A 25296-nucleotide genomic window follows, 5' to 3' on the forward strand; every position below is an offset into this window, starting at 1 on the left:
TCGCAGCAGGTCTCGGCAGTGCACTGAGAAAAAGATGCAGTTCAATTATGTCTGCATCTCCAGAACAACAAATCTGCCGAACCGCAATGCCGCCAAACAAATCAAGGACGGCTCCACCACGGCACAGCCACACACCGCAGAAAGGGATTGATCACATTCCTCCGTTTTCAATAAATCTGTCTAGATACTATGCTCTGTCTTGCTGCGTTTGTGTGTGTGTCTTCTTCCATTGCAATCCTCCTGCAGAGTGATACATCCCTGGACCTTTCTCATTCACCCCACCTGGCCCTGCCAACCCATAACTCTCTCCATGGCACACAGATGACAGTGAATCAGCCATTCTGTGCCTTGGCTTGTATACCGACACAAAGGTTGAGATTCACATGGCCACACATGCACTGTATACACACACACAGAGAAGTTTTGAAGTAAATTAGACCTTGGTATCATATGAACCACCGGGTGGGGTGAATGAGAAAGGTCCAGGGATGTATCACTCTGCAGGAGGATTGCAATGGAAGAAGACACACACACAAACGCAGCAAGACAGAGCATAGTATCTAGACAGATTTATTGAAAACAGAGGAATGTGATCAATCCCTTTCTGCGGTGTGTGGCTGTGCCGTGGTGGAGCCGTCCTTGATTTGTTTGGCGGCATTGCGGTTCCGCACGATGCGGGGAGATATGACGTCGGCAGATTTGTTGTTCTGGAGAAGCAGACATAATTGAACTGCATCTTTCCTCTTGCAGGCTTTGTCTTGTTTTCTGTGTTTCATTGATTTGTCCTTAGTGCTGATGATGACCTTTTGTCAATGCACTGATACCTTTTTGTCCACACAGTATTACTGAGTGGCTGTGCAGATAGTAAAGATCCCCACTCTAAGATAAGGTGCTTGCTTCTGACAGCAGTGTTGGTGGCCACTGTGCTACTGTCATCCATCTTACCTTCTCCTTCTCTCATCCTTTACCTTTAAAGCAGGCAGGAGAGAGAGGGAGCTGATATGGGGAGATATAGCCTGCAATCCAAATGCCACCCTATTCCACGTGGGCCCTGGTCAAAATGAGTGTACTAAATAGGGAATAGGGTGTAATTTGGCACGCAACCCTCCAACTCATCTAGAGGCCTAACTGACTCCATACATCACTTTCAGTCTGGTGGAGCAGTTTGTAAAACTTTCCTCCTACTAACTACACAAACGTAAAGCATAATGTCTACTTCACATGATCATAATCTCTCAGTGAGTGATGGGACATAACTTTGATGTGTTATTATGTGGTATAGTCATTGCCGGTTGGCTAACCCAAATTGTTATGTCATATCAAATATATGATAATTTATGGTTTATTATAGGTTTGCCTATTCCTTTCAGGTCAGTGAGTTATTGAAGAATGGCATTAGTTGGTAATGGCATGACTGACAATAATATCTGCTATGTCATGCTAATGGATCAACATAGTCTGATGGGCAGACAGTTTGAATAAAGTCCATTTATTGATGTGTTCCCTTCGTGGACTATTATTCATCTCTTTGACCATGTCCATCAGTGTAGTAATACTTTGATATCACGGTTTGTTTTTCTATTTCAATCTAGAAACCTTAGTTGCTACATCCATTCTTTTTACTTTAAATGAATGATTCTTGAAGAATAGAACCATATAAATGCCTCATGAGCTTATTAGTTCCACTGTCGTACCCACCAGACCCCAAAATATAAACTTGTTTTATTCCAAAGTTTATAATCAAAGTAAACGTAAACACACACTATATAACCACAAAACATGGTTAAAACTATAATGTTGATATCATGACAGTCAGTCCTTGTATCCATAGCTCTGTCTATGAATTTGAAAGGGATTATATTTCTCTAGACCCATCCCTCAGCATTTTTACTAAAACTGAGGCGGGTGATCACTTTGTTAGTGTTCCAATTAAGTATTCTATCTTTAACATTTGTATTGTGTACTGTATGCATTTTCAATGCAAAATGCTTCAAATATTATAGCATTGTTTTTTGGTTTGTCCTTCTCGCTCTAAACCTGCGCCCAGTCATAAAATGTAGCTTATGTCGAATGGTTTTGATGATATTATTGAAGACACTGCCGATGGTTGTAAGTGTTTGGTTAATAAATGGCTTTATTTGGCTTTGGGAGGAATACCACTGCATGAGATAGCAGCACATACAGTCACAGTAGTATAGCAGAATGAACGCTCAACGCTCCTGAACCACCTCGGAAACATGTGAAATGCAAGTGAAAACTATTTTTATTGTTTTGATCATGGTTAAGGCAATTTCTTCTTTTTTTTACACTCAACAAGCGAAATCTATCCCATGCCCAGTTTTAATGCTCCAAGAATCAGGCCATGCAGTCAATGCTTGTCGATTGATTCATTTCTCAAAGAAAGGAAAAAAAGAGTGACATCTCGAACAGTTAAGGAAGGCCTTCCACAGTGTGTGGCAGTCTCAAAAAAGAACATTTAACATTCTGTCAAGCTATACATTTGTCCACGGTAAGTGTACAAAAATGTTGGAGAGGACAGGTAATTTTACTGCTGTATAGGATTCTAAAGTACATTGGCCGAATTCTTACAAAAAAATCCCTGTGCTCTCCATCCATTTGTATTTTTCCATTTATTATTCTTTCCCTGAACACACTTCCTGCAACACTATTCATTTTATCACTCTACACCATACATGTCTCTGTCTTTAACATTTACACCTATTCTTTAAGCCTTACATATCAACCCACACAGTCACTGTACCCTGACCCACAGATAGTCCTGACATGGATAGCTTGGCACCAGTCATATCAGAGCTAACTTACAATATGCTATTATGGTCCCTCTCCTGCAGCTTGGGATGTCTGCTTGGGGTATACATACTGTTGCTGTCCATCTCAGACTGCAGTGGTGGTGGTGGTAGGGGGTATATTGTGATAATAGCCCTTATCTGTGGCTCTGCACCATGTGACCAATCATGACTCCAGTGGTGTCTTAACCGGCTGCCAACTGGTCCTGCAGTCAGAGTGGAGGGCTGTCTGTCACTCACTGTCACCCCCAGCTGTCCTGTTCGAGCAGCCACAGGCCTCTTCACTGTCTGGAACAGAGCACACTGCTAAAAGGACCCACGGGCTGTGTCTCAAATGGCATCCTATTCCCTACGTAATGCATTACTTTTGGCCAGCGCCGTATGGGCCATGATCAAAAGTAGTGCACAATATAGGGAATAGGGTGCCATTTGGGATGCAAACAACACACACTCCCCGAGTAAGCAAACAAGACTCTGTGGGAAAGGAAGAGCCTAGGAAAGACATTTACCTCAGGTTTGGAGTGAGTTATCTTACTTGGAGGGCAGGGCATATCCATTCAGTGACAAATGAATCAATCAAGAGGGGGTATTTCTACATCAAATATAAGGGTATAATGTGATAAATAGTAGCATTTTAAAACTCTACATTTGTCATTCCTGAAAGGTGCCCTTCTGAAAACAGAAGAATCACTGCACAATGCACTTATCGCCTACCTTTGAAAATAGAAACCTCCCAAATAAAAGTTATGATGTTGTCATTTCGCAGAGCTCTGACCTTCGCAGTGACAGGTGAATGGTGAAATGTTTAGTTTTCTGGCGATGAAAAGAAAGTGGGTCAATGGACTGAACATTCTATATATTTCACATGTGAATGAAAAAAAGAGGAGTGAGGAGCATTCAGTGTGCCAGTTTGTGTCTGCAGCTCAAAATACATTATTGCACCTACGGGAATTATCTGGATTTCTGCGTCCCCAATATTATACACTAACATTCATGAAAAGGTTTACAAAGCATTTTCTACAATGAATTTCTCTAGACATTTGCAACTTTTCTTTGTCGAAATCAAAAGCACCTTTAAAAGTTGGACTGGTAAAAGTTGATCAAGTTTTATGCTCCAGACCTCTGTGCATATAGTAGTCTGTGTGTTACTACCAGGATCCTATTAATACTTTCAAGATTACAACGGCTCTTCACCACATTTCATATCATTAATGGCACATAAAGACAGGACGTTACTGGGCAATATTATTCCTGACCTCTTAATATGACATCATACTTGCTTTAAGGCATTCTCTTACTGACTGACTGACTGGCTTACTACCGTAATGTTGAGCACCTTCTCTCTGCTCTCTGTTCTGTGATAACCATCATCTATGGTGTAAAACTGTGACATAGGATACCGAGCACCCTATTCAGGAAATCTAGCTACAGGTTTATCTTCTGTCAGGGTAATACACCAAAAGTATGTTCCTCTCTGTGATGTGTCTTTCTGTTTTCCACCACACAGCTCATTGTTGAGACCCAGAGAAACAGAGGAGAAGGTACGTGTGTGTGAGGCATCTGGCGTGAGTACGGTAAGTGTGTCTGTGTGTCTGTGTGTTTGTGTGTGTGTCCTTGTGAAACAGAGATGAGGTGACAGGGAAGGGATAAGATCCATATGAGTGAATGAATGGACTGTAGTAGTGCGAAAGGCATTGATGATCGATGACACAAGCAGTTTAGCTCTAGGTGCTCTTGCTGGGAGCACTTCCCTTCTCTCCCTTCTTCTCATCCTTCTCATCCTTGCCATTCTTCTCATCTGTCTTCTTCTGATCCTCCTCCTCCTCTTCCTCCTCTTCCTCCTCATCACCGTTTCCATTCTCCTCTGCATTCTCATCTCCCTCCTCTCCTTCCTCTCCTTCCTCCTCATTCTCCTCTTCCTCTTCCTCCTTCTCTTCCTCATCCTCCTCCTCCTCTGGTTCCTCAGGCTTGGCTCCCCTCATCCTGTAGGGGGCAGAGGAACCCAGGGCGTAGGAGCGGCCGGACGAATAGGAGAAGCCAGAGTAGCCTGACTGCAGGATATTTCCGCCCACTGTACTCAGACGGCACTCTTCACCTTCCAGCAGCTTCCTGAAGAGGGAATGGAGATGGAGACATAGAGAGGTTGAGGAAGAGAGAGTCAGTTTACACGTGTCAAATTCCACTGGTGTGCTGACTAAGTATTCACATTTTTTTAAAGGGGGAAAAGATGTTCATAAATCTTTCCAAGACACACTGTGGTGCATCAACATTGTGATGACTGCTGAGCTGACTGAACTACTGACTAAATCAGAGAAAGAGGGAGTCAGCTTACAAATGTACAAAACGCCGACCATTCATAATTGTCAAAGCAGTCATGTGAATGTTGTCAGTCACTCTGCTGACTTGGAATTCAAATGTGAAAAAGGTGTTTAGTATACAGGAAAGGCACTGTGGTTTGGATCAATGATATGCTGCTGATTTAACATTATCAGACATAACTCTTAGACTCAGATCAAGTGATGACTGACCTGTAAGCAGCGATCTCAATGTCCAGGGCCATTTTGACGTTCAACAGGTCCTGGTACTCACGCAAATGACGGGACATCTCACCCTTGGTGCTGCGGAGGGCAGACTCAAGCTGCTGGATGGTCTCCTGCAGGAAGATTAACATCAGGATGTATTACTAATGATAAAGACCTCACTATTCTACCTCACAATGTGCATGACCTAATACCTTTTTACGTGTGTTGTGCTACAGTCTAATTACAATTCCATCACACATACCATCTGTGATATGCAACTGTTACTTAGGAGGACATGATTCTATAGAATCCACAGGGTAAAGCCTGTAATGTAGCAATTACTGTGGTATACAAAAATATTCACCCTGTCCTACTCCACGTACCTGCATCTCTCCCATCTCGTTGCTGTGGCGGTCTTCCATCTCAGCCATCTGCCTCTCCAGGGCCTCATTGTGGCCCCTGAGGGCCTCGATCTCCAGGGTACGGGCCTGCACCTGCCTGCGGTACTCATTTAGCTCCTCCCTGCTATGCTTAACTTGATCCTGGTTGCGGGCAGCCGCCTCATTCACACTGGCAAACTTGGAGCGGTACCACTCCTCCGCCTGGTTCTGGTTCTTGGCTGACAGGACCTCGTACTGGGCACGGATGTCCTTCAGGGCCACGGCCAGGTCGGGTTTACCCTCCCTCATATCCATCTCCACTGACACCTGGGACCAGGTAGGGACAGAGGGGTAAGTTAAAGGGTTGGGATTGATTACCAGGTGTTAGCACGGGGGAAAAGAATGCTTCACTGGCTGAATAGATACATCTCTAAGTTGCAGTGGAGATTTGAATATGAGAATGTTTGCTTTATTATTCGTTATTATATTAGTATTTTCGCAAAAATCCAAATGAAAATGTGAAATATCATAGTAAATCAAAACCAAAATACTTGCAACATCTAGTTTTTCTAAAAAATAACCAAAATATAGGTAATGTTTTGATAATCACTATTGAAAATGTGAAATCTTTGTCAAACAACATAGACCATTATGTGCTTGCAGTAGACACCTGGGAGCTGTGAGCCTTGTGCTAATGTGACTTTTACAGTCACGTTTACCCTTACCTTCCTACCTATCTACCTGTTCATATTACCTCACCTACCTTGTACCTCTGCACATTGACTTGGTACCAGTACTCTCCTTGTGTATACAGCCTCGTTACTGTTATTTTATTGTGTCACTATTTCCTTTTTTATTTTATTTTTTACTTGCTAAACTTTTCTTCCTTTTTAACTCTGCATTGCTGGGAAATGGCTCGTAAGGAAGCATTTCACAGTCAAATCTACACCTGTTGTATTCAGCACATGTGACAAATAAAATTTGATTTGATTTGAATACATTTGAATTGATTATCTATCCAGTGAAGTAGAATGGCGAGGGCTGATGTATCGAGCACTGACTCAGGGCTCTGTGCACCACTATGGTGGTGCTATCAATCATTTATCACTTACATGGCAATTATACTGTATGTCCTGCATCGCAAAAGAAAAGCCCCATAGAGGAAACAAACAATTAATGCTCTTTCCAATGATGAAGATTCTATGCTGCATTGATTGACATGAAATTGTACATCATACTTTTTTGTTTGGTTTTAAGTCTTTAGAGTTATCGCCTTATCCAATGATGCATCCAAAATGCCACTGGCTTCTGGGACACTGTATAAAGCTACAATAATGCTGTTTAACTGTGACCTTGATTAATGATTATATTATTCCAACTAATCTTGTGTGGGACAACATGAATCAACACCATGTTGACAACATCTATGCTATGTGGCAGTAGTAACCTATATATAAAAAAAGTAATTTCTCCCAATCCTGTCAAATGAATTGACAAAGTGGGATAGTTGATCATCATGAGATTGTCTAGGTAAAATGCAACAAGGGCATGCACTGATCTATCTGTATTGAGTTTTCTGATGTTCTGAATTGACCCTGCCCTATCCCGTATCCCCCCTGCGTGATGGGACGACCACACCTAGATATTGCGCTACTATTTCTCTGCATCATCAGTGCCAGCGCCAGCACTGCTATCAACCCCAATGCTCCCCCTCTCTCCCTCCCCCTCTCTCCCGCTCTCACTTTACCTCTCTCTTTTTTAGCACACTCTCTGGCGCTTTACACTGTATATCACTTTCTCACTATACAGACTCAATTTTCAGTAGCCATATAAACCATTTCAATTATATTTTAGAGTTACAAAACTTCCCTCATAGTTTCTATAGTTAGTGTCCTATGCCAGCGCTGGGTTTGGGGCACTGCAAATGAATTGGCAGACAGGGAAAGGAGTACTGCATGGTGCAGTTTTACACAGAACCGCAGTGCCGTACATTTTACTGCCACTAATCGCAGTGCGCAATGTTCACTGGCTTCAGCACCAAGGACAGAGCATGTGCTGTGACTGAACAAAGGCTGCGTTTTCACAGGCAGCCCAATTCTGATATTTTTTTCCCCAGTAATTGGTCTTTTGACCAATCACATCAGATATTTTCACATCAGCGCTTTTTCAGAGCTGATCTGATTGTTCAAAAAGGCCAATTATAGAAACAATTGTCAGAATTGGGTTGCCAGTGTAAATGCAGCCTTATTTGACTTAGTGAATGTGGATCCATAGTGTGAATGATAAGATAGCCATATGATAACACGCTATGAACATTATTAGGTATTTGGCACTGGCTATCACCATGTCACATAAAAGTTATCAGCAATTCATAAGCTACATAGCCTAACTTTTCCCTTGGTGTGTATTTGGTGTGATATGTGCGGAGATGGGGAGATGTGGGTGACATCTGATGGGGGGTCATGAGGGGTGATGTAATGTCCCCACCTGTGTGGCTTGCAGGGAAGCCTGCAGCTCCTGCAGCTCCTCCTCGTGCACTTTCCTGAGGAAGGCGATCTCATCCAACAGCGACTCGACTTTCTTCTCCAGCTCGAGCCGGGACATCGTAGCATCATCCACGTCCTTGCGGTAGCTTATCAGGGTGCCCTCCGCCTCCTCGCGGAGCCTCGTCTCCTCGTCCAGCTTCTGCTTAACGCGGTCCAGCGTCTCGTTCATCTGCACGCAGTCCAGGTGCATCTGGCTCTTCTCGTGCGTCAGTTCCTCGACGCGCGCCCTCAGCTCGCGGATCTCTTGCTCGTACAGGTCGTGCAGTCGGGAGGGCTCAGTGTGGCGCTGGCGCAGCATGGTCACCTCGGCTTCCAGCACCTTGTTCTGCTGTTCCAGGTTGTGGACCTTCTCGATGAAGGAGACGAAGCGGTCGTTCAGGCCCTGGAGCTGCTCCTTCTCGTTGGTGCGGATGATTTTCATCTCGTTGGTGACGGCCGTGGACTGGTTCAGGTCCATAGAGTCGGACATGGAGGAGTGGAAGTTGCGCCCGGCGCCCACCTTGCGGTAGCCGGAGGATGTGAGCATGGATGGGGAGCCATAGTTACGGTTTGCGCTGCTGGAGCGGAATCCGCTGGACAGGCGAGAGGGGCTGCTGCCTACGGTCATGCGGCCGGAGTTCCGGGGCGCATCCCCGAAGATCTTCCGATAGGAACTGCTGGAGTAGACGTCGCCGGAGTAGCTCATGTTTGCAGTTGGAGAAGTGGAATGCTAGTTATACCTTTGTTGCTTGCGAAGTCCTTTTGTGCGATTGTGTGTGGAGTGTGGGAGTGTGGGTGGGAGAGAAAGAGAGACGCAATTCATGTCTGGCCAAGACAGGTGCTTTTATAGTGATGGAGCTCCAGCATCATTTGACGCACGGGCGGCAGTAGAGACAGGGAAACCTGCAAGCTCCTGCAAAAAGAGATATTCTCAGGGGAACACGAATTAACTCATGCTGCTCCTTGCCTTGTATTTTGGCAACTCATTCCTTTCTTGAAAAAAATGTAATCCGCGCTGTACAGATAAGACCGTATAGACGTATGGTCAAGGAAAGCACATCAAACTACGACTTATATAGGGGACGGATAAACTGTAAATAATAATGAGGTCAATAAATAAGAATACTAACAACAATAGTAGGCCTACTAATATCCTAATGATAATGATGATCTATAGTGATAGAAGTAAAACACGACTTCACTCTTATATGGTGATATTGAGGCCAACATGGCACATAATTTGCCTAATTAACACATCCTAGTCAATTTTGTATATTGTTTTGTGAAACTAGTTACATGTGCAGGTTATCCCATCCCACTAAACAATGTCATTGCAGTTTTGCACTGCGGTTGCAACAGTTCAGGCAGCATGGGATCGGTGCATGTGAAGTGTGGGCCTAGAGTCCGGAGTGAGGGTGTCTAAACAAGATTGCTGTATTGCAGCTTGGAGCCATGCACCCCTCACGCCCAACCACCGCAGTGTCTGTGTCGGAGTACAGGCAGGATGAGGCACAGAGACACAAAGGCCAATTTACATGACCCCACATGCGCACGTCTCAAATAAAATCAGTGCATGTCTCTTACTAGCCTAACACCTATACACAAGTTTAGCCTTCATTGAAAACATAAGCCTGTGAAATAGGCCCAGCATATATTTTTCAGCGTCCCAGACCGCTTTGGGGTGATGATTCAGCATATTGGTGGTGCTGCGCTGTCTTCTCCTCTCGCCTCGCGCAGCTGGAGCTGGCCTTGGTCCTGATCCAGGACACCGACCACGCCCCTATGGAGGACACCCACGCGCGCTCCTGCGCCCAGAGCTGTCAGGGGACTGCAGCTTTTCTACGGTTCGATCAGCACTTCTAAACACCAGTGTAGATGTAGATCAGAACAAGCATCGTAATGCTCTGTACACAGCCGCAGTCTAGCCTATAATTGTAATTTGATCAGGCACCAAGCCTTGCAGTCGTATTTTTGTCTACTCGAGGAATTGTCTCATCATGATTTGAGACCATTTGGACTCGTGTACAGCCGTGGTAGGCAAATGCACATTACAAGCTCACCTTTGAAAACAGCTAGACCTATAGCTATTTTACCCCATATAGTAAACATTCAACGCATTTTGAATATGCATTCACAATCACTAAACTAGTTGTTTAGTAAATTTTACTGTTGATGGGTCAGCCTTGCCCTTGAAGATTCATGAGATATTGATCTCTTGATCTAGTCCTATATGCTTTTCTAAGATTGCAGCAGATAGTAATTTGGGGTATGTCTGACCAAGGGCATGTCATGATGGTCAAGGTATTCCCTAATCACATTTTATCCATGTCACTGTGGCTTTACATATGTTTCAAGTTTTATTGTCACATGCACAGGATACAGCAGGTGTAAACAGTGGCAACCTGTCATTCAAGGCAGGTGGGGCAGGCTTGCCTGTCTTGCCAGTTATTTTGGCATTAATATGTGTCACATATCAGTTTGCAAACAATTTAAATAAAATATATATCATTAAGTTAATAAAGCTGCATACAAATATGGTCTCTTTTTTGTTTTCTTGAGTTAGGCAGCTCCAAAGTGGTGGTGGTGGTGGAAAATACGGAGCTTTGCGTTGTGATTGGCTCAGTGTTCTGCCACTCATGGGGACACTATGTCACCGTCAAGTCTAAGGGTAGAGCTAGATAATTCTAGCCCCTTGGGTGCGGCCATAGAGTTACACTAGAAGTGCCCAGCCAAGAAGGCTCAAGGTCATTGGCCACAGATAAAATGACGTCAAATCACATTATATGTACAGTAGTTATGACTGGAATGATCATGTCAACATCATACTTTCAAAATCTTAGCTAGCAGTGATCATCATGAATCAAGTCGACAATCTACTGGCAAATATTTTTTTATCCTTGTCATAGGAAGATAAATAATGAATAGAAATTAAAGGTAAAATATATCGATGCTCATCGGCCATTGGACATAAACATTACACAACATGTTGGAAATCACGAATTCAACAATGAGTGGTTTGGGAAATACGTTTTGAACGGTCATCAAACTCGGAATTGTAAATCCGGCCTCTTTCTAGAACTAGATCAATGACATCATCATGATTCAACCTATTTTTTTGTGAGTTCTCAGTTGTTTTGAAAGCACCATAAATACAGAGAATGCCAGACTTTGATGACACAATTTGCCTACGAAGGACCGCCGTGCCACCTTCCTGTTCAAGTGAGCACAGCACAACAAGGTGAGTCCAAAAATTATTTGTGTGCCGCTGCATAAACGATGTAACATGCCAGAGAGACATGTATACTATAACTAAGAAAGTAATACCAAGGGTATGTTGTGTAGTAAGATGTTTGTAGCCCATGTGCCTCACCCTGATAATTTGGTCTATTTACCCCTCTTAATTTTGCCTACTGTTCTGACTTGGTGGTGCACATGTAGCCTATGACCTGTTTTAGAGAAATGTAATCATAGAATATTGTAAGAGCTTTCATTGTCTGCTTATATGCCCCATTTATGTATACTACAGTTCTGACTTGGTGTACAGGGAGAACACTGTAAGAATGGCCCATGTTCTGAATTCTGTCGCTGTACATTTTAAAAGTGCTAAACAAATAGTTATATTGACCATGTCCACCCTAGCTCGCTCATTAATGTCTTAATCAAATTTATGGATTGCCTCTTATCCGCTTCCGTCCCCTTAAGCCATAGTTTGTACATCTCAATTGTCATTAGAAACCACAGTTGTTTAAGCAAGTCAGCCATATGAGCTATGTTTTTTTAAAAGGCAGTAAATGAGGCTGAATGAACTGTTTCGCTGCCAGACAAGGCTCTGCTGATAGCCAGGTGTAGCAGTGGTAAGATGTTGGGACTCTGCTGTTGGGACTCTGCTGTTGGGACATCTTTATGTAGGCCCTAACAGTTTGGGCACCATTTCTCACCATTATAGTGCAATTACTGTATTGTTTAGCGTTATGTTGTGTAGTGGCTTTGCTGGCATGCATCCCACATTAATAAAAAAATTCCCTCCCAAGATTTATTTACATGCTAAAATCGCCACTGGGTGTAAAACAGCACAGTGAAACACTTAACTTGCAAGCCACAAATGGAACCACAAATTCAAATTGCACCAGCAAATCACGGTTATTATCTGAACAGAAAATAAAATACCATTGAAAAAAGTGACAAATATTTACACTATAGATGCTTTGTTTACCGTGATGTAATACATTAATGGTAAAGTAAGTTAATGCCATTCATTTCCCAGATTCCCATTTGAACCACAAGGGGGCAGAACATGCTCAGTAATGTCCAACATTTCCACTTTGCCTTGAGAGATACAGGCCAAGTAAATAATGTGCTAACCTTCTCATCTCTAGTTCTACACTGATCCAAAACCATCAGCGTCCAGACAGACTTTTTTTTCTGAGATCTTACAATATTGTATTTTGCATAATCATAGCCTATACCTCCTCTATCCAAAACACCTCATCATTAGTGTGTGAGACATACACACATCCCACAAACCCTTACCTATACACACCCTGCAGCACTTCACCTGCTGGCTCAGGCCAGCCATATCCAGCAACTCCAACAGCAGGCAGAAACAAAAGCCCCATTGAGACCCGAGAGACAGGAGATCCCTCGGTGTGAAGCAGCAGGACAATTACAAGTATAGGTGTCACCTCTTTCTAGGCCAACGCTGGTATCATACGGCCTCCTTTTCCCCTTCTCCAGTTCAGCAAGTTGCTGAACCTCTAAATGGAACTTGTTGTACTGAAAGAGAGATACTGAAAACAACTCACTGCTGTAACTGTGGAGGGTTTTTCCTTTCTTCATTAGATCTATTGAGAAATGACATTTTTGATTCACATACATTCACTTTGCTGTCTGCATCAGTTCATTTTCTGTTGGGATAAATGCCTTATTTGAAAAGCTGTACTACTTTGAGATACATTTCCTTTGAATGCTGCACTACTGATCTATGTCTATAGGATACCATGCTTAGGCTCTCACTCAAAGGGCTTGCTTGAAACATCCCTATCCCAGGTGCATATGTTGCAGTAGCTATACCCAGACCCACTGTCTGTTGCTGGCCAGTATCCATTCTGTTCATATTTGTTTCTTCCTGTGTCCCTCTGGTCCCTTGTGACCCTCCTTCTCCTCATGCAAACTATCAGCTCTATCTGTCAACAAGCCCACTCATAATACGGCCCCTACCTTAGGTCCATTTTGTCTCAGTTGGGGGATGGGATGATCAGTCACGTCCCATCTCTCTTAACAGTTCCATTATACAGTATTCTACTACACGTAATCACTATGAGACAGAATTCTGCATTTTGTGCTGTAAATTAGGCAATTTATCTTACAGAGAGAATACTTAGAACACAGCTTCAGTTAGTTTCATATGCCCGTTTGTATGTTTTAATAAGAGCGTGACTGTTGTGAATGTGAGTCTCTAAACATTTAGGTAGAATATCAATAGCAAGCATGTGCAGTGGTCAATGATTTGAACACTCTGTATATGTTTTCTCCTATGCACAAGCCACCTTGCTTTCTAGCCTGAGCGCCAACCCTCTTAGTGGCTGTCCTGGTGAGTCCATGCCCATAAATGTTGTGTACTCAATGTTTATTTCCCAAGGGCATGGTGTGTGTTGTAATTGTTTCAATGTGTCATTCAAGCAGAGGTGTGTGTGTGTGTGTGTGTGTGTCTGTGTGTGCTGCCTGCATGTCATGGCTGTGTGCGTGGTCAGTGTGGTGGTAAAGGTTGTGGTAAATTGGGTCTGCAGGGTTGAAATAAACTGATAGATTTGCCTAATTTGACTTTAACGGGGAGAGAGATGGGTCTCTGAACCCACTGACGGAATGTAAACACGACACACAAACACACTCATTATGGCATAGATGCACACATGAAAAAGAAATTCATTGATAAAGCCCCCCTTTGTACACTCGTCATCAAGTAGATAGTCGCAAGTAGACAGTAGCAATGACAAAGACAGTACTATATCAGGTAGAGAAGGGTTGTGGGAAAGGATTTAGGGACAGCACTGCAATGCAAAACATTTAAGCCCCATGTGATGTCACTGATGGCATTCAGACTGTCCATTGATGTATTTTGCGTTGAGTCTGTGTTATGTTCAAGGTTTTCCTTGACAGTTGTTGCTCCCCTACCCCATCTACTACCACCACCTGGGAGGGTAGACAGACTCACTCACATTACCTCTTTAAGAATATATCTTGAGGAAAGTGCTGGGGGATCCAACAGGTGAGGTCAAAATACTTTAAAAAGTCAATGCCTCTTCTGCCCTGCTGGAGTCTATCAAAACACTAGTTCAGAACAGAATACGGCTTCAGATTTCCTTTGGCCAGTAGGCTAGAAGCACATAGCATCTCATACAGACTGATCTGGAGATATTATTCCAGTCTGAATTAGATACTGGAAGAATACCTCATCTCAGTCACCAGGGAAGGGTCAGAAGCCTGCTGGAATGCTTTCATCGAGTGTTAGACAGCAACCCACACTAGAATATCCACACCGCACTCTCCTCTATCTCTGTCCCTCTGCGGGCAACCAGACAAGGACGGACTGTCACAAAGGTGCCAAGATAATGAAATTGTATTTCTGTGTTATTCGGGACTGTATGTTTTCTGTTTATTCTGCTTGCCAGAGAGCTAGCTTTGATAACCTCCCAAGATGGTAGCTTTTGTTTTCCCATCTGGCATTCCTCCACAGGGTCTCCAAGCAAAGCTGAAGATCCCCTATATCGTCAATTTGGATTTTTACTACTATAGTATATAGGGATGTTCTGCATTAGATTGACATTACGGTCGTTTAGCAAACACCCTTTCCAGAGCAACTTACAGTCAGTGCATTCAATTAAGGTAAGCAAGACAGCCACATATCAGCATAAGCAGAAATATATACATATTTCAAATCATCAGAATGAGCCATGAACATAAAGACAAGGAAAGTGGCTAGGTAAACAAGGCTTTCAAATGGTTTTATTCCTTTTATATCACTGGCAAATAGAAATGACTGCACCACACTTCCCAAAGATTGTTTTCACAATGTTTAAAATCCCTCATTCTAAAAAATGTGTGCAGAAAATGTCCACCTTTTTATAGTTTGACATTAACCCTTCCTTCAAAAGGCAAAGTCTGTTCTGATGTGTGTATGACAACGTGTGTATGTCTGTGTGTGTGTGTGTGTGAGAGGGAGAGCAACACCTGAGACACAGTTACAATGAAAATAATGACCTTTTGTGATAACATGTCTACACCTATATTATATATGAACGTGTATAATATATACTTTACTATGGTTCTCTTACATTTGTCTGTTTTAAGGCTTAAGCCACTTCGTACGAACGTAACCGAAATATGCACAACAAAACAAAAAAGAGAATTCCCAGGATGATATCCTATATAGCTTACACTGGACTACACAGAAGCCAACTGCATTGATCTCTTGTTCTTTTTAAGAATCTACACCTGCTCTTAAGGCAGAGGCTGAAGCACCGAGGGTGTTAACAGAGTGTTATACAGGGAGGGAGGACAGCTGCAGCTATACTACACAGCCCAGTCTGCTCCCTCAGGCTCCCTCTGCACCATGGTGGCTGGTCCACAGCATGTGGAGGATGGGGGGGAACCACCATAGAAATGAATCAGGATCTCTTCTCTATGGAAGTCACATTCACACACAGGTAGGAGTGGAAGACGTATAAAACAGGCCATGGACAGGGAGAGAGGGAAGGAGAGGAGTGTGTGGCTCCCCAATAACAGACAATGCTTAACTTTAATAATACATGAGGTTTTCTTTGAAAAGCCATACTGTTTTTCACCTTTTTAATAGTAAACCAATAAAAACATCCATACAAATGCGACAGTGTTTTCCCATTAAAAACAACCCTCCCTCTCCCAAACCATTATATTTTCTCTCTGAAGACAGTGACAAGACATACATACACCTGCCCCATAGCACCAGTCTGAGTCGTGTACTCAATTCACAACATTCCCCTTCTAGCATGGCTACATGGTTCTCTTTTCGGATAGGGTTTTAAAATGACATAGAAGTGCAGCATTCCACACAAATAGACTAAACAATCATACTCCTATTTTTGAAGGATTTTTTTGGTGTGTACCAACAGTCTTCCCGTTCTAACGAGATTCTGCAGTGACACAGTTTGAGGTTCCTTTGGCATTGTGCTGCAACAGTGCAGGGGGAGATATATTATAGGCTAGTCGACTACATTCAAATGCTGCTGCAAACCTCCCCATCTTATCCCCTGGTTATTGAACCCACCAATTCCTCCTCTTTCTACAATGTGTTATAATCTCTTGGGTGGAGAAGCCATTTTGTTTAAGGCCCCCAGGCACAAAGGGAGAAAGCCCACTGTAGCTTCCCACCATCCCAGCAATGCCAAAGCACAAATACACACGCCAGCTCCTCTTTTCAATGTAATACATTTTTATATTAATATATATATTTTTGCATTATTTACCTGTTGACAAAGAGGATAGATTTGAAATAGATAAATATAATCAACCACAAATAAAACCATTTCAATTCTAGGAGCACTGTGCCAATTTTGAAAGGACACACAAGCCTATAGGCACAAATTACAGATCTAAAAAGCTCTGGATCGACTATGCTGTGCAAACCAACTATACATTGAAACCCTCACAACAAAAACTAGTAAAGCGACAAGCAATTAAATAGATATATCTATATATTTACATCGAATATAAATACCTTTTTTTTGATAAACAGATCTTTCTGCATAAACTATTTACATAAACACAACATTTTGCATAAACAATATCTAAGTATATAGACAAGGCAGAGGAGTGTATCTTTAGTGTACAGTAGCCTTTCTGCTCTTTTCTTTCCAGAGGTGAACAAACTCACAAGACATTGATCTTGCTTGTACTGTGCTCTGACCCAAAGGCAAAGCAAGTCAGCACATCTGTTGTGTTCTGCTTGTGGGTAACCTGAAGCAGATAGCTAGAACCTTCCTGGCTTTAAAAACTGAAAACACTCCCTCATAAATATGGATGAAGGTAATGCTCCATCTGGCCTACTTTCTCTCGAACATGGAATGTGCTTTAATCCCTCCACTGGTCTACTTTCAACAATTACCGGTAACTTACTGTCTGTCTGTATAACTTCAACACATATTCAAGTGACTACCACTGGCTACAGGACATGACTAGCAGCAACACAGACCATCACATTAAAAGATGAGTTAGACGCCACCGCCATCAGCGAGAGGAAGATAAAAGATACCCCATAACAATCTCACCGCCATCAGAGAGAGGAAGATAAAAGATACCTCATAACAATCTCATGCTGCACATTCTTCATAACAAGTTTTTGTCCTCAATTTATTTTTCCTCATAAAAATTCAGAATGGCAGGTGAGGATTTGAAAGTACAGGGTATGCCAAAATAAAAACTAAAATGTAATAGCCCCCCATTATAAGAGCCAAAAACATGGAGGTATCTATCCAACCGCTAAGCCAGGTTGAGGAGAGAGGGATGGATGTATTGCTGCCGATCGCTGCCGATTGTTTGTACCACCACCTATAGATATGGGTGAGATGGGAGCTAGAGCTGGGGGTCGAAGGGAGGGGGGGCAGTGAGGTGTAGGTGTAGTGTTGTAATAACATTCTCTAGCTGAAGTCTTTCGTTCTCAGACGCTGGGAGCTGGAAGGGGGAAACAGCATGGATATGTGAAAACAGTCAAGTCACCTCTCTGCTCTTACACTGAAACTGACAGCAGAGCAGGTCGAGACGGAGGTGGTGGACACAGAAAGGGATGGACGGAGGGGTGTCTTCCAAATACTACTCATCTTATTGAGCCAGAGGCTCTGAATGGGCAGATCTTCCATTTTGGTTGGCCGATGGACGGTTGAAATGGGATGATGGGTGTCTCAGGTGTTGGAGGTCTGAGGGGGAAAGTGAGGTGGAATACAGCTGGAGGAGAGGGCTTTGTCAGAAGGCCAGTCCTGCTGGAGGAGCGGGCTTTGTCAGACGGCCAGTCCTGCTGGAGGAGAGGGCTTTGTCAGAAGGCCAGTCCTGCTGGAGGAGAGGGCTTTGTCAGAAGGCCAGTCCTGCTGGAGGAGAGGGCTTTGTCAGAAGGCCAGTCCTGCTGGAGGAGAGGGCTTTGTCAGAAGGCCAGTCCTGCTGGAGGAGAGGGCTTTGTCAGAAGGCCAGTCCTGCTGGAGGAGAGGGCTTTGTCAGAAGGCCAGTCCTGCTGGAGGTGAGGTCTGATTGGCAGAGACTGGTTGGTGGGCGCGAGTTAACTTGACGATAGAGGGACGCCGTTGCACATGGGCCAGAGGTTGAGGGCTGTGCTCTTATAGGCTACAGCCCAAATGCTTGGCGTTCTCCTGAGTTTTCTGGTTCTGCAGGCGCAGGCTGGCGCTTGAGTAGCCCTCATCACTGCAGCTGCTGCGCAGGCTTCCCCTCTCGTCAGAGTCACTCACACTGCTGGTGCTCCACTCCAGATCCCCCAGCAGATAGTCAGTCCCCTCCACGTCCACGTCCACATCCAGCTCCTCCTCTGTTACACACACTACAGATTAATACTATCACCCTAAAACACACGGCAGCTCCAATGTAATCTCTACCGTGCCCACAACAGAACTACCTTGGATTACCAATGTGGGATGCACCATATTTCTCATATGTAACATTTATTTAAACTAGGCAAGTCAGTTAAGAACACATTCTTATTTACAATGATGGCCTACATCATTGAACAGTGTCTTTACATCTATACATTGGTGAACATAACAGCCATGGCCATCAACAAAAAAGATTTACAGTGCCAGCTAATTTTGGTCATGTCTGGCGTGTGTGCTCACCCTGGTCTGCATCTGGATAGTCAGAGGAGACGGTGGATCCTGTGCTGTCCATACGTGTTCTCTCCACCCCTAGCTGCTCCAGACGTCGTTGGAGGTGCCTCTGCTCCCTCTGCAGCTGGTCTAAGGTATGCTGGGCTCTCCGCTCGCTCTCCTCCAACCTCTACAGCAGACACACACATTCAGTCAGACAGCATTACACAGTCAGACAACATCCTCACTTTGTGTGTGTGCGCGCGTTGTGGCAGCTACTTTAAAACATGCTAACATCTCCTCTTGCCCTCCTGCAACCTCTGACCTCAGTACTGTATGTAACAGTGATACAGTAAAGTAACTGTCCAGTGAAAATCTAACTTTTAAACGTTCATATTCTGTTAACTCAAATAAATGTTGACTCATCCATTCCAACAGAAAAGCTGCTTTTTAACAAACTAGTGCTGAGTGATTAGTGCTTTTTGGTCTGTTCGGTTTCGGTTCAATTATTAAAAGATTATCACGGTCCTTCGATTTCGATTATTTGGGTGGAATGCTCTAACACAGAATAAACCTATTAATAAAAATCCCATGATGGTAGTGACTTCCCATTACCACTTATTAATCATCATTTACTCACATTATTTTAATAAAATATTTCAGATGTTGTGTGTATTATATTTGTTTTATTTGATGACTTTATTATTTCATTCTAAGTCCTCATCTCATTTCTATAGAGCAGCTGCCTATGCTGTCTGACAAAAATCACTATTTTAGTAGTTCTTCAAAGTAAATAAGGCATATTTTTTGACTGCTGAATACCAACTCTCAATCACTTAGATCATGAAAGAATCAGAGAATGAACAAGTAAATGTAAAATGGATATTGGTCATTTTAGTGAATTACCACGATTTATGCACGAAACTATGTAGATTATTGGCCTGTTGAAAACTACAAATCCCTACTACTTTGCACAGTTCAGACTGGATCTGATTATCTCTAGAGAAGCTGTGCAATGTGTGCATTGAGCTCAGAAAAAAATGTACAAAATGGAATTCAAATAATTGTACCGACGTCGGTCAATTAGTTGTTTAAAAACTGAAAAATAACCTACATTTTGGTTAATTGCTCAGCACTATAACATACTTAATTACAATTTTAGACATCTGGACACACTGGAGAGTTAACTTTAATATACTGTACTGGCCTCATCCACACATAGTTAACCATGGACTGGTTCCTCTACAGTAGTGGTTCCCAAACTTGTTATAGTCCCGTACCTCTTCAAACATTCAACCTCCAGCTAAGTACCCCCTCTAGCACCAGCGCACTCTCAAATGGCGTTTTTTGCCATCATTGTAAGCCTGCCACACACACTATACGATACATTTATTAAACATAAGAATGAGTGTGAGTTTTTGTCATAACCCGGTGTGACAAAAGAACAGGATGCACATAACTCTGCATTGGAGAGTCTCACTCTTAAATCATTTCCCAGTCTGTCCCTGTATTTAGTTTTCATCCTAGTGAGGGCCGAGAATCCGCTCTCACATAGGTACGTGGTTGCAAAGGACATCAGTGTCTTAACAGTACGATTTGCCACGGCAAGATACTCTGGGCGCAGCCCAATCCAGTAATCTGGCAGTGGCTTCTGATTAAATTCAATTTTCACAGAACCGCTTGTTTTAATTTTGATGAGGCTCTCTTGTTCAGATATCGGTAAGTGGACTGGAGACAGGGCATGAAAGGGATAACGAACCCAGTGGTTTGTCTCATCCGTTTCGGGAAAGTACCTGTGTAATTGAGCACCCACCTCACTCAGGTGCTTCGCTATGTCACATTTGACATTGTCCGTAAACTTGAGTTCATTTGCACACAAAAAAATCATACAATGATGGAAAGACCTGTGTTGTCCTTGTTAATGCAGACAGAAAAGAGCTCCAACTTCTTAATCATAGCCTCAATTTTGTCCCGCACACTAAATGTAGTTGCCGAGTCCCTGTAATCCTAGATTCAGATCATTCAGGTGAGAAAAAACATCACCCAGATAGGCCAGTCATGTGAGAAACTCATCATCATGCAAGAGGTCAGACAAGTGAAAATTATGGTCAGTAAAGGAAATTTTAAGCTGGTCTCTCTATAAAAAAAACATGTCAATACTTTGTCCCTTGATAACCACCGCACTTCTGTATGTTGTAAAAGTGTTACATGGTCGCTGCCCATATCATTGCATAGTGCAAAAAATACACAAGTTCAGGGGCCTTGCTTTAACAAAGTTAACCATTTTTACTGTAGTGTCCGAAACGTCTTTCAAGCTGTCAGGCATTCCCTTGGCAGCAAGAGCCTTTCGTGGATGCTGCAGTGTACCCAAGTGGCATCGGGAGCAACTGCTTGCACGCGCGTTACCACTCCACTATGTCTCCCTCTCATGGCTTTTGCGCCATCAGTACAGATACCAACATTAGCAGCAGCTATGTTTGGCAACATACGGACCGTTAGTGGAATTCCCGCGAGAGAGTAACGGTTAAAGTGATTGGATGTTAATTATTTGACTAGGCTACCTGTATTTGACATTGTGTTGTTATTTCTCTGAACACTAGATGGTTTAATTGTATTTTTGGCAGTGAAATGAGACTACTCAGGCAAGAAAAAATAAAATGTTTAAAAAAAATCCCTGCTCTACAGGGTAGGTAACCCTGGTCCTTGAGTGATGCAGGATTGACTTTTTAACAAGTTGCCACTTCACTCCACCTTAATCACCTAACCAACTAAGCTGTGTACACTACAACAAACCTAGCTGTACACCAGTCACTCACCAGAGTTAATGCTATACTCATTACCCTCTAGCTAGCCAGGCTAACTGTTGCTGTAACCATGCAAAGGGGTTAGTTGAGGCAGAAACAGACAAGCCCCCTCTTCTGACCTCTACAATGGTCAATCAAATTGCCCTCTTGAATCAGAAACCACTTGGAACTGATTACTTCCCGGCACACACACCCCAATATGTTTCTTGGCTCTCATCAACAGGCTGAGGGTGGTATGCCTGTTGGAGTCTGGTCCCAATGGAACGAGGGATTTCAATCGCTCTAAACACAGCCGTAGGTGTGCTCTTCTGCAGAGAGAGAGAGAGAGAGAGAGAGAGAGAGAGAGAGAGAGAGAGCGAAAGGGAGAAGCATAATTAAATCAGTTCCCTTAAACCCTCTCAGCAGTCATTGTTCCCCTCATATGGAGTCAGCTCTCGCTCCCTGTAGCTCTTCTGCAGTAATTTCATCCCTGACCTATGATCACTTTCATCCACAAACTTGTGCCTGTCTAGGGCCTGCACCTTCTCATGACTCTATAAATGAAATGGACTGCATCAAACAGTCTTCCAGAAATGTTTCATCTGTTCTGGTAAGGGAATGAGTGCGAGTAGGCCTAAACAACAAACACTTGTTGAAGACATGTAGGTCCATTTTGAAGAGGAATGTATTTGATTATTTTCAAACATGGTAAACCAAGTCACATGTACAGTGGAATCATCTTCTATACAGATGTCCAATCTTAATTTGAACCCTTTTGTTGCGGGAGAATTTTAATATCAGAAGAAATATTTAGAATCGCCACCAGGGGGGAGCCAGAAGCGGTGTTTGTATACAGTGCAGTACCATACCTACAGTATACCTTATGTAGGCTAATTGAGGACTACAGCGCATCTCGTGTGAGTCCTTTGTGGGTTATAATAAACTAACATTTGTAGGGGGTAGATGTATTTTTCATTAGGGAAACATTCTTTTTTTAGATAAATTGTTTTATTATATATGTTGAAGGCAAGCAATAAGCAGAATACATGTTTGGTTATATCAGTGCCTATGTGGTCCAGCAGGTTACAGCCGCTTAACCCGGCACACATATTGCCCGAGACGGCATGGGTTCGAATCTGGCCACTGCCCTTTGACTCATGAACAAATGTCTATTTTTGCTGCATTAATTATCTGTGGTTACAAGGTTAAAACAGAAACAACTAAAAATGGGTTAACAGTTTCGGCATTCATTCCGAGTGATTAAGGTTAGGGGTGGGCTATGGTTTGGGAAAGGCTTAAAACAAAATAATTCAAAACAACATGCCTATGTATCATCAGTATTCATAGAGGATGCACAAATATCAGACCCACAAGACATGTATGATATTTGTGTGTCTAACTCTCATTCATCATTATTCCTGATTAATTCAGGACTATCCGTAATTATGGTAGCATCTAAATGAAATGTAGTGTTTAGAAACATTCTATTTCTATTTGCAATAAAAGTGACTCCAAAATGACACTATATTTTTGACCATTCCTTTCTATTGGGACTATGTACAAAAAGTGCTGGAATTTCTAAACGGTTAACCCAATATGGACAAAAATACTGTCAAATTAAAAGTGACAGTCTGCACTTTGACGTCAAAGTCACTGTCTCATTTCAAATCCTAAGTGCTGCAATACAGAGCGAAAACAAACACAAAGTCACTGTCTCAACAATTTTGGAGCTCATTGTATGTCTAGTTTAAACACAATATTTTAAATTATGCTAATTAGACTTCCGCGGGGGCGCGCGGACATCGACTCTGGGGGGCAAATTGCATTTATATCAATGTTTTCAAGAAGTAAAACGAAGTCTGAATATACACATCAGAGAGTCTCAGCTCAACGAAATCGTCTTTGGATAGGCTCAAATGCATAAACATCTTGACAGCTTTACAAAATGAATATATTAAAGCCACACAATACAGGCTTCTAATCCACACTAAAGACCATAAAAATTATACATAGCCTAACTATAAAACATGGGAGAGCATCCACACTGGAGGAAAGTTTATCGCTCTACAGTAGGACTACATCTGTCAATCAACTGATGAGCTTCTCAACTCAGCCAGTGAAACAAACAGTAGCCCATTATAGGTTTTTACACCTTGTATTATATGACAATGGATAGGCTAATGGGTATCCTACAGAATATAGCCTGTTGGAATATAATCAAATGGCCTATTGCAAATTGCAACCATCAATGGCACTAGATTAAAATCGACAGCTAATTCAACCACAATGCTGATCTCAATTACAACCACTTTTGGTAACCTCATTACCACTCCCTAAAAGTTGTTGTCCTGCTTGTGCAGCGTACATGAGTCGGTCATGGCCACGTGATGAGGTAGCCCCACCTGCGAACTTCAAAACCAGTGTTTCCCCATCTGGTTGGTGTTGTCATCAGAACAGCGTAGCCCTGTTTGAACAGACTACGGGCGATTGACAATTATTCCGTTCAATAGAACAACTAATTTCCTTGTTTACCACAGCAAATCTACTGTGGCAATTTACCTGACACTTTGTATGAATGGAAACTGATGTTGGTGTAGCCTATTGTTATTATGTCATTTGTTTCCTATTTATGTTATGCGAAACATTCTGGTATGGTAATTTCTTATCAAGATCTGGGGTAAAATATCCCTTGACTGTCCACATTTGAAATGTGTAACTTAATCAAGTCAATCAGGGGAATTGCGTTATTTGTGCCAGAAGTGCATGGGCCGGAATGGAACCCACAGCAACACAGTAGGCCTATACGTGAAGGCAGCGGCCCTAACCACTAGACCAACCCAGATTCAACTCTATTTTGACAGTTCATTCATAACCTTAGGAAACACTTGACACTTGTATGTTGTAGCCTAGCGGAGACCTTGTGTTATTAAGCTATACAAAAAGACAGTTGTTGATATGTATGGCTGAATTTCAGATACTTGTTTGTACATTTGAATGTTGCAGTATTAGGGCCTAGTGTTTGAGCGAGCGAGAGAGAGAATATTATTTTGATAGCAAACCTCAATGACTCGACTGCCCCCGCATGGAGAGAGAGAACTGCTCATTTTCAGGGATTCATAAGGCTCATTTGAATTTCCTGATGCAGAAGGAAAATTCTCAGTGATCAAATTAAGATCCGACATCTGTAGTTCCATGTACATTTGAACAACATGGTTACTAAACATAGAGGAGAGGTGTGGTGATCACTAGATTTACATTAAGCTGTTCTGTATCCCTTTATTTATCCCCCCTTTATCTCCTCTCCTCACCTCCCCCTCTCTCTGTGCAGCTAAAGATGACCACAAGAGCCTGCTACACAACACACATAAAACACCTCCAACTGGAGGCTGCTACATGCACACACAGGCAGGCGGGAGGAGGTACAACCAATTTTGTGCGTGT

General features: G+C 42.8%; 2 protein-coding genes across 3 annotated transcripts in view; both read right to left on the reverse strand.

The window, feature by feature from the left end:
* Nucleotides 1-2114: 2114 nt before the first annotated feature.
* Nucleotides 2115-10758, reverse strand: neff1 (neuronal intermediate filament family member 1). The gene is made up of 4 exons (XM_020490312.2): nucleotides 8197-10758; nucleotides 5713-6036; nucleotides 5336-5460; nucleotides 2115-4916 (listed from the first exon to the last, which is right to left on the reverse strand). Exons 1-4 carry the CDS (start codon nucleotides 8938-8940, stop codon nucleotides 4532-4534), a joined length of 1578 nt encoding a protein of 525 aa, XP_020345901.1. The 5' UTR covers nucleotides 8941-10758; the 3' UTR covers nucleotides 2115-4531.
* Nucleotides 10759-15210: 4452 nt separating this feature from the next.
* Nucleotides 15211-25296, reverse strand: part of LOC109895139 (max dimerization protein 1-like) — a 35561-nt gene continuing 25475 nt past the window's right edge. For both annotated transcript variants that reach the window (XM_031829782.1, XM_020488799.2), the window contains exons 4-6: nucleotides 22070-22184; nucleotides 19103-19262; nucleotides 15211-18798 (exon numbers count right to left, since the gene is read on the reverse strand). In XM_031829782.1, the coding sequence (XP_031685642.1) occupies nucleotides 18593-18798; nucleotides 19103-19262; nucleotides 22070-22184 (481 nt within the window). In that variant the 3' untranslated portion in view covers nucleotides 15211-18592. The remainder of the gene's footprint in view (nucleotides 18799-19102; nucleotides 19263-22069; nucleotides 22185-25296) is intronic.

The sequence above is a fragment of the Oncorhynchus kisutch genome, linkage group LG8 (genome assembly GCF_002021735.2).
Source record: "Oncorhynchus kisutch isolate 150728-3 linkage group LG8, Okis_V2, whole genome shotgun sequence".
Classification (NCBI taxonomy): domain Eukaryota; kingdom Metazoa; phylum Chordata; class Actinopteri; order Salmoniformes; family Salmonidae; genus Oncorhynchus; species Oncorhynchus kisutch.

Coding starts and splice junctions, on each gene's coding strand:
- neff1 (XM_020490312.2), bottom strand. CDS start 8,940: ATGAGCTACTCCGGCGACGTCTACTCCAGCAGTTCCTATCGGAAGATC. Junction 6,037..8,196: donor CTTCCCTGCAAGCCACACAG/GTGGGGACATTA, acceptor ACCTGGTCCCAG/GTGTCAGTGGAGATGGATAT. Junction 4,917..5,335: donor ATTGAGATCGCTGCTTACAG/GTCAGTCATCAC, acceptor TTCCCTCTTCAG/GAAGCTGCTGGAAGGTGAAG.